This window comes from Onychostruthus taczanowskii, unplaced genomic scaffold (genome assembly GCF_017590055.1).
Source record: "Onychostruthus taczanowskii isolate IOZ18803 unplaced genomic scaffold, ASM1759005v1 scaffold1, whole genome shotgun sequence".
NCBI lineage: Eukaryota > Metazoa > Chordata > Aves > Passeriformes > Passeridae > Onychostruthus > Onychostruthus taczanowskii.
Genome location: NW_024496525.1, coordinates 35,046,668 through 35,056,533, shown reverse-complemented (window position 1 = coordinate 35,056,533; position 9,866 = coordinate 35,046,668). Strand labels below are relative to the sequence as shown.

Genomic DNA, 9,866 nt, shown 5'->3' with positions numbered 1-9,866 from the left:
CAGAATCAATTATCTTGGAAAAGACCTCTGGCATCACTGAGTCCAACTTTTGACTGATCACCAGATCAGTCACCACAGCATGGCACTGAGTACAATGTCCAGTCTTTTCTTGGGCACCTGGAAACTGTTTAGGTGAAAGTATACAATATATTTTTTATTCTTATTATTAAAGGAACCAATAAGATCTAATTAAGTGCAAGTAAGTGCAAAAGACTGGACAAATTAAGCTCAAATACTAGCTCAGGAATGCTCCTGTAAGTAGCTGTGCTGAACCTGGAGGTTCTTGCAGCCTTCAAACAGAAGTTGAAATAGCAGTATGGGAATGATATGGAAAAATTCCAAATGCTGTGGGTGAGAGTGGAGATCTCTGTGTGTATAGCTTAATGTCAATGTAGGTTATCACCTCTGGAATAATTGGAGAGTCCTACAGGAAAAGGGATTTTGCTGTTTGTTATAAGGCCAGATTGTTAACTGTGAAATTCACTTATTAAGTGAATTTGTGTTGCTACCAATTGCACATCTCTATTGTAGTGAGCACAGAGAAAAATTAATTAATCACCATCTGCATAAAGACACGTTACAAAGCTGGAGGGACTCTTCCACTCATTCTAAACCATTTCTTTTTCAGACTAAAATCAAAAGCAGTCTGCTTTCTTTTTGTTGCTTTTTTTTTTCTTTTTTTTTTTTTTTTTAGGATTCTAAGGTAGATCTGATCCTAAAGGACTAAAAGATACTTCAAGGATTATTCTGGTGTTATACTTAAATGTCTTATGTAACAGGACTCTATGCAGAGTGTTTGTATTCTCTCATCACGTGAGACCTGCATAGCAGGTGTCTTCAAATGACACTGATATTTTATCCCTTCTTGTCTGGAATGTTTCATTTTGAAGTTCATTCTGCATCTGGAGTTGCCTGTTTAGGTTTTACAAAGCTTGCTAAGTGGCTTCCTCAGCCCATTTTCATCTTGGTCCTCAAATCTGGGCACATGATTAAGCCAGATAATGGAATATTTCCCTCCTCCATGTGCAGCCCAGCATTTGGAAATGGGACTCCTGGAACTCCACCAGCTACAAGGAATTGAAAAATGTGCTAAGCTCTGTCTTTCTCCTAGCACTTAGGACTTTGAGTTGTAGAAGATCCTGAGATGAATGTGACCTACAACAATCACTGAAGTCCAGCTCCTGGCCCAGCATGGGACACCATGTGCCTGGAAGCCTTGTCCAAATGCTGAACTCTGTCAGCCTTGGTGACCAGTGCCCTGGGGAGCCTGATCAGTGCCTGATCACCCTCTGGAGGAAGAACCTCTTCCTGAAATCCAGTGTAAACCTCCCCTGACACAACTTCAGGCCATTCCCTCAGATCCTGTCACTGGTCCCCAGAGAAGAGATCAGTGCCTGCCTCTCTCTTCCCCTCAAGGGGAACTTGTAGACTGTGATAAACTCTCCCCACACTCTCCTCCAGGCTGAGCAGACCAAGTGACCTCAGCTGCTGCTGTGTGGCTTCACCTCTGGCCTTTCACCATCTTCATAGCCCCTGGGTCAACCTCTATGCTGTGACATCGTTTGGCTGTAATAGGAACCATCAAAGGAACATTACCTTTCAGCAGCTCGAGCTTTCTGTAACAGACATCAAACTGCTTCCTCTTTAGTCACAGCGATGTAAACCTGGATATGGGACATCAGGCAGGACATAAGAGCCAGCCCTCAGCTTCTGAGGACAAAGCTGTTGTTGGAGATGGGGAGCAACTTGGTTTCTTTCTTGTAATGGAGTTTTGTGCGGGTTTTGAAAAGTGAGGTAGCGATTAAATGCGAGAGACAGGCTCAGTGCACCCTGCTGGGCAGGTGATCCCGACACAGGGCTGCGAGTTGTCGCCGTCCATCCCGCTGGGGTGGGGGCTGCCTGCTGTACCTCACACGTGCCACCAGCCGGTCAGCCCGGTCCTGAGGACCCGAGAAAAGGCGCGGTACAACATTTTGGAAGACAAAGCGAAGCCCTTACCCTCCCCAAGCTGCCTTTCGGGGTGAAATGTGGCGGAGCCCCGGCCCCGGTGCCGCCCCGGCAGAGGCAGCGCCGCTCCCTCCGCAGCCCCGCGGGACCCGCGGCCGCGCCCGGCTCCCCGGGGGCCAGCGCGCACCCTCCGCGCTGCGGCCGCGTCCCCGCGGGGCTCCGCTCCGCTCCGCGCTGCGAGCGCGGCTGCCCGGGCCGCGGCCATGGCCACGGACGGTGAGTGAGCGCGGGCGGAGCCCCCGCTGGCCCGGGATGCGGGATGCTGCGGGAGAGGGAGCGGGATGCTGATGGGAGCGGGATGCTGACGGGAGAGGGAGCGGGATGCTGCGGGGAGCGGGATGCTGGCGGGAGAGGGAGCGGGCTGCTGACAGGAGAGGGATGCTGACGGGAGAGGAAGCGGGATGCTGATGGGAGCGGGATGCTGAGGGATGCTGACGGCCCCGGGGATGGGCTCGGAGGGGGAAAGCGGGCCCAGCTGCAGTGGCCCTGCCCCTGGGGCCCGGCGGGGTGGCAGAAGGAGGCTCGGGGGTCGCTGTCCCCCTGCCCGGGCCGGCTGCGGGCGGGGCCCCTCGGCCGCTGCCCGCGGGTCTCACGGGGCTGGGCTGCCCGTGTGTTTCCCACCGAAATGTTCCTGTGCACAGACACGAATTTTAGGGAGAATAAAGGAATAGGAAAGCTGGCTTTTGAGATATTGATGAAGAACAGGTGTTCTTTTAATCATGGGGGACTTGTCTGTGTCTGGGAGCCTGGGAGTTGTTGGGTTTTCTTACCACAGCATAATAGAAATGATTTGAGGGAGGATTTTTGAGTGATGAGGGTGTTGTTTTGATTAATGGTGTTGTTGACCCACCCTGGCTCAGCTCATGGTCGTGACAGTGGTGCTGCTGCCAGGTATTTCCCTCAATATTTCAGCTCACAGCACCAGCGAGTTGCTGAACCTGAACTGCTGCTGTTAGACACAGTCCTGGCAGTCTCCTCATGATTTACTACAAAAATGACAACTTCAATGCTTCCTCAGGATTGCTGGGTTGATTTTGGTACATCTTTTGCCAGCTTTGGGGAAAATAATCACATGAGCCTTTAAGAGATGCCAGGATGACATACAGCAGTGTATAAGTTCTCAGGAAAAAAATCCTAGGCTTGAGCTTTTAATTTAAATAATTGGACTTGATCAGGAGGCTAATTTCTCTCCCCCTTTTGCCATTTGGTGATGTTCCTTTGTGTTTGCTGTTCCTCATTTTCTTTCAAGGCTGTGTCCCTAAGGAAGGGTCATCTCAGGCAAGGCCCAGGCTGGTGGGTGGAGTTGTGGATTTTCCACAACATGGAGATGGAGTCATGTGGTGCTTCAGAGCGGCCTTAGCAGAATTAGGAACTAACCTGGTTTGTTTAGAGTAGTATTAGTACACTTTTACCTTGCGGAATCTCTCCTTCCATGAGTTAGATTTTACAGCAGGGATCCACATCTGACAGTTGACTCCTCATCTGTTTGAAAATTGCTAAATGTTTTGATTGAGAAATAATAACCTGAAATGAAAAAGACTGGAGTGAAGCCTGAAGTTAAAATGAATAAATTGACATTCCTTGGACTTGGTGTACTTGTATTAAATTCCACTCAGATATATACTATGCTTTTTATTGAAGTGGGAAAATCTGGATTGTTTTCAATATCCAGCCTCAGCAGATGCCAGCTTTTCCTGTACTTGTATGGAGCAGTGGCACCATCAGCAGGACCAGGGATTGTCTTTTCTGGGGAGGTTTGGAAGGAGAGCAAGGGCATCCTGAGAGCTCAGGTAGTGTCCACTTCTGTCCTTGTGTCAGAGTTGGTCCTCTGAGAAGGCAGAAAGAGCTAGAAAGTTTCTCTTCCTCTGTGGTTCTGGGCTTCCAGAAGAGGTGGCAGTGATGACTTGAGGTGATCAGAAATCCATTTTACAGCTGTCTGCTCTGGTTTAATTGCTGAATAATTCATTGTTCCCGCTGGCTCAAGGATCGGAATGGAGGGAAGTTTGGTTTCCAGTAACTATGGCTTCAGCTCAATTGGAAATGAGTTTGGCTTGGACGCAGTTCAGGTCACTGCCAAACAGAACTGTGGATCATTTGACAAGGTTTCTAATGGTTTTAATTAAAGGTGGGGGAGCCAGTGCTGTTTATTGATGATCCAGATGAAGGGATTGAGTGTGTTGGTGACAGCATCAGGCTGGCTGGGAGTGCTGACCTGCTGGAGGGAAGGAAGGCTCTGCAGAGGGATGCAGAAGGCTGGATGGGTGGCCCAACCCCAATTTTGTGAGACCACAAGGTGAAGTGCCAGGTCCTACACCTGGATCACAAGAACCCATGTGCCACCACAGGCTGGAAAGCTGCCTGGAGAAAAGGGACCTGGGGGTGTTGGCAGCAGTGAGCAGAGCCAGGTGTGCCCAGGGGGGCAGGAAGGCCAATGGCACCCTGGGCTGTGCCAGGAACGGTGAGGCCAGCCAGACCACAGCAGGGATTGTCCCTCTGTACTCTCACTGGTGAGGCTGCACCTCGAATCCTGAGCTCAGTTTTGGGCCTCTCATGTCAAGAAAGACATTGAGGGGTTGGAGCATGTGCAGAGAAGGGAACGGAGCTGGGAAAGGGTCTGGAGAACAAATCTGACATTCAGCAGCTGAGAGAACTGGGGGGGCCAGCCTGGAGAAGAGGAGGCTCAGGGGGGACCTTCCCACTCTCTACAACTCCCTTACAGGAGGGTGGAGCCGGGGGGGGTCAGGCTCTGTGAGGAACAAGCAATAGGACAAGAGGAAATGGCCTCAAGCTGTGCTTGAAGAGGTTTAGATTGGATATTAGGAAAAAAAAAAAAATGGAAAAGGTTGTCAAGCATCAGAACAGGCTGCCCAGGGCTGTGGTGGAGTTACCATTCCTGGGGGGATTTAAAGGAAGTGTAGATGTGGCACTTGGGGACATGGTTTAATGGTGGGCTTGGCAGTGCTGGTTGGGCTTGGTGATCTTAGAGGTCTTTTCCAGCCTAAATGATTTCATTATTTGATGGTTTTAAATAGTGGAAGTAGATTGACTTCCATTTCAAAGTTCATGTCACTGCATCTTGGTTTTGGTTTTAATTCTTGCTTCATTTTGATGTAACATTGGCTAAATTCTTGCTAATAATCGACCTGCGTCACATCTGGCTTTGCTGAAAGCAAATCTTAAGAAATGTCTGCTTTGTGGAAAATACTGATTTCACTTGTGTGTTCCTTTCTAAACATGTGCAACACAGGTACTTCCACAAAGAGCCTGCATTTGTGCATATCTACCTGTCCCTGTGACTTCAAAGTAAATTGGAGAATATTTAAAATCTGTTTCCTGCCTGTTTTGATTCAAGGGATGGGAGGGATATTCTCCAGGGATGCTGCCTCTGAGGAGAGTTTGTTTTTCACAAAGATAGGCACCTTTACATGTCTTGGAGGAGAGGATGGGGAGGGCTTCACTGAAGAACTGGGCTGCTGTTACAAAGGTGCAGAGAGCATTCAAAAGCCAAAGGGCTGCTGGGCTTGTGGATCCTACAGCCAGGCTTATATTTATAAGGCTTATAACAACATTTTTAGAGGTTTGAAGACAAAAGTGAGTTACCAAACCAAATATTTTTGAGGTTGCAGGGCACCTTAAGCTGAATGCATCCCTGTAGCCTTGTTACTGAGGGCTGCAGCACTGGTTTAATATGCTTAGGTCACCATGAAATGGGACCTGCTCAGTGCAGAGGGGTGATTATGGAGGAAGTGTTGTGGCTGTGGTGTGGCTGAGGATGTGCTGGAAGCACTGTGGCAGCCAGAGCACTTCCAGCTGTGCCAGGTTTTGGGAAGTGCAGCACTGTGCCTTGCCTTTGCTCCAAGTAATGATGCCAGCCCCTCCTCAGGGAGCCATCTGCAGGAGCCTGGGATGTTTATTTGCCTTCTTGGAGTGTTCTTTTTCTTTCTGTGCACGTGGGGAACACGTGAGTCCCATATGGGTATGTCCTTCCATGCCCATGCTTCAGCTGTAGAGACACCTCTTAAGTAAAGAGGAGCAGTCATAATTACCAGGAGACATTTCTAAAAACATCAGGCAGCTCTGTTTAGAAAAGCAGCCTCAGGTGTGCCTCAGGTAGGTTGATGTCATGGCTGATGGGGCTGAGTAGTCACTGAGGAGTCTTTGTGCTCATGTCCCCTTTGTGTGATCCGCTGTTGATGGCTTGGTTCTGCACACAGAAAGTTTGATCAATTATTCAGCAAGGGCTAGAGCCTGAGCTGTCTCAGAGCTGGCAAGCTCTGCCTCTACAGACTGGTGTGGTTGGTTGTTATCTAGGCACTCTGACTTTGCACAGACTGTTCTTTGTGTCGTTTTGGGAGATGAATTCCCAATCAGAGGAGAATATGGCTATCAACCAGATACATATACACCCAGCCTGTGACAGTGGCTGTAATCAAATCCAATTAGGCATGTTTTAATCACTCAGGGGTGCTAAGTTATCTGTGCTGTCTGGAATGAATTTCTTGGATGCCTTCCTTCTTATGTTTCAGATAGATTGGCTTTGTGTTGGAGAGTTAAACAGGGGGGTAAACAGTCACTTAAAATTGACAAAATTATCCATCAGCAGCTGCAGGACTTGGTTAAAACAATGAAAATTGACCTTGTGGCAGCCTTCTCAGTGGGTGTGTTGGGGACAAGATGCCATTTGTGAAGTCCTGAGAAGAGCAGAGCCAAGAGGAGACACGACAAACAAAGTCTGTGACTGCACCAGCTGAGGGGCTGGGATCACAGCTGCACTGTGTGCCCGTGGGGAGCTGCTGGTGACATCTCTCCATTAACCCTGTCCCCATTTCTGGCTTGGAGTCACCTGTGTGGTGCTCCCTGCTGAAATGGGCAGTGCAGGGCCCCTGAGTGGCACTGGGCAGGGATGGGGTGGGTATTTTTATTTATTATAAAGCTGATAGTTTTGCTGGTTTATTTTTTTTCTTAGGGCACCTCATACCATTCTGACCCCCCTGTTCCACAAGTGCCTCTTGTGTCTCTCTCTGTCCCTTGCAGGAGGCACAGCTGGGACTTGTTGGGATTCTGCCACAGAGTCCTGGAGTGGTTTGGGTTGGAAGGGACCTTAAAAATAATTTAATTGCAGCTCCTCTGCCATGGGCAGGGACACCTTCAGTGGACCAAACCTTGCTCTGATGCTGACTTTGAGACTGTGGGGGTTTTGCTTCTGCTCCCTGTTTGCCTGTGCTGTTTCTATAGTCTTCTGTAATGAATTATTATTATTATTATTTCTTAAAATTCTATTTATTTATTTGTTTATTTATTTATTTATTGACTCAAATGCACAAGACAATGGGTACCTTCAAGGAGCAGGGAGTCAGTCCTAATTAGCCTTCATTGGCTTTGATAGATGTTTGAAAACACCTGTGCTTGCTACTACAGCTGGCAGGTGTGCTTTTAAGATTGTTATTATTTTATTAAAAATACAGGTTTACAGGTGCCAGAACTACTTATTTTGGGTCAAAACCAGAGTTTTCAAACACTTAAGCACTTCTTATAAAAATGCGGAAAATCAAAATGTGGTTTACATCTCAGAAGTGTTTAGGGAGCATATTCAGACAATGTACATAAATTTGAAAAAAATTCCCCCAAATGTTTCCCATCACATTATCCTGGCAGCCAAGGGCTTGCAGAGTTGGAACAAAAATGTTTGGTAGCTGAATAAACACCCAGTAATTTTAACAAAGGTCTACTCAGGTCCTTTTGGTGTCTCACTGCAATTGAAAGAAGAGAGCTCTCTAAAAGAATTTATTGCTCTTTGTGGTACTTTCTCCTTTCCCAAGCATTATTCCTACCAGTGTGGGGAGAGGGATTCTGCAAAGAGAAGGTATCTACACAATGCTGTTTCCTGCTGGTGATGTGAATGTGATCTCAAGACAAACATTTGGGCCACTGTTTAAAGGCAGTTATTGGGATCTTGAGGATGTTGTCTGCAGAAAAGGATTTGTTATGTATTTATCAGACAATGGCAGGGGGGCATGAAGCACAGTTCCAGAGTGGGTATTTCTTCTCTCTTGTTTCCTAGTGGCTCTTTGCAACCAATATTTTCCATCAATAACTTTTGTTGAAAATACTTAAGAAGGTTTGTTGTCTGAAACCCACTTTGCATAACATGCCTTGGTTATGCTTTGTGCTTCAAAACTTTGAGTCAACCCTGAAGAACAACACAATCACCATAGAAATCACAGAAAATGTTTCATGTGTGCGTGGGTTTTGTCCTCTTTCTTGTTTTGCAGCACTTGAAATCTTCAGAGTTTCTCTCCAGAGGAGCAGATAGATGGAAAAAAGGAGGTGTTTTTCTTTTCATTGCCACAAGGACTAGAAGGTTACAGCAGCTGATATTTTTGCCTCATGATTTACTTCAGATCTACACATTTAGGTAAAATACCTATTATTGTTTGATGGAGGTGTAGATTTTAGTTGGTGAAGTTGTGATACTCACCTTTAAAGTCTTAAAAAAGATGTGCACGCTCTATGAAACATGCATAGAGTTACAAATTATTTAATTTTCTGGGTGCCAAAATGACTTAAGAATTTCTGTAGCATCAACACTGCAATTATATTTATTGGTCATCATGTGGGGGACACAACTGTGCTGGGAGCCCTGCTGAAAAATTAATGCAGGAGGTTCTGTGGCTGTACTTCAGAGTAAATGCTTGTTGAGATTTTACTGAAGCTGTAAGAGATGAGCTGGACAAATGCTCATAGCATTTTGCAGCAGTGCTTTGGGTTCTGTTCTGCAGTTTGATTGGTTTTCTCCCTGCATTTCAGTGTAACATTAATAGTTGTTTCCCCAGCTTAACTTGGATTTTGTATGATTGCTGTACCACAGAATTTTTAGTTAGAATCAGAATGCATTCCATGCTGAAGTTGGATGACAGCCTGCAAACAAATGAGGGTGTGTTTCTGTTGCCATGATTTGCATTGGGAAGTTCTGCTGTGTTTTTTGGGGCAGTTCACAGGGAGGGATCTGACAATCTGCAGGTGTTTCTGTCTGTGCTGCTCCTGCTGTGTGTCAGTGGTTGTCCTGCCTGGCTCCAGGAGCCACATGCCAATGTTGTCATGGACTGAACCATGGGATGTGCACCTAACTGTGCATTAATTACATATTTATACATACGTCAGGGACGCTTCACAGGTGGAAAATAGTGAACTCACCACCCAGTTACAGAGTCTTGACTGTATGACATTCTCAATTTAGCTCAAATACTGGCAACCTCACCTTTCTCATTACCCAGCAACCCAGGCCACATGACCTGATCTGTCCAAAATGACAAAACAACCAGAGAGCTTTGATTTAGTAAAGACAAATGGAAAGTTGCACCTGCAGGAGGAGCCCTCAAACTGTGCTGCCCATGCTGGTACAACCCAGTGTGTCCTGCTCTGGAGCTGCTCATGGTTTATCAGTGCAGCATTGAAGGTCAAGAGGGGCAGAGAGGCAGGGGATGTGCTGTTCCTTGCCACTCTGGAAATTGGTTCAGGTATGTCTGAGTCACAGAATGGTTTGTGTTGGAAGGGACCTTGCAGATCATCTTGTTCCAACTGCCCTGCTATCCCTTTCCACTAGACCAGGTTGTTCCAAGCCCCATCCAACCTGGCCTGGAGCATTTCCATGCGTGGGGCAGCCACAGCTTCTCTGAACAGCCTAGGCCAGGGCCTCAGCAGCCTCAGAGCCAAGAATTTCATCTTAATATCTACTCTAAACCTACTCTCTTTCAGTTTGGAGCCATTACTCCTTGTCCTATCAAGAATTACATCCTTCAGGCTCTGTGAAGATGTCAAGGTGACAATGTTGCCACTTGCTCCCAACCCTGTAAGCTAAT

The 9,866-nt window shown here is 47.0% G+C and overlaps 1 protein-coding gene across 1 annotated transcript in view; it reads left to right on the top strand.

Annotated features, from left to right (window-relative positions):
* Nucleotides 1-2,210: 2,210 nt before the first annotated feature.
* SYT16 (synaptotagmin 16) overlaps nt 2,211-9,866 on the top strand; it is a 96,421-nt gene continuing 88,765 nt past the window's right edge. Inside the window, exon 1 of the mRNA XM_041419496.1 lies at nt 2,211-2,223. Coding sequence (XP_041275430.1) covers nt 2,211-2,223 — 13 coding nt within the window. The remainder of the gene's footprint in view (nt 2,224-9,866) is intronic.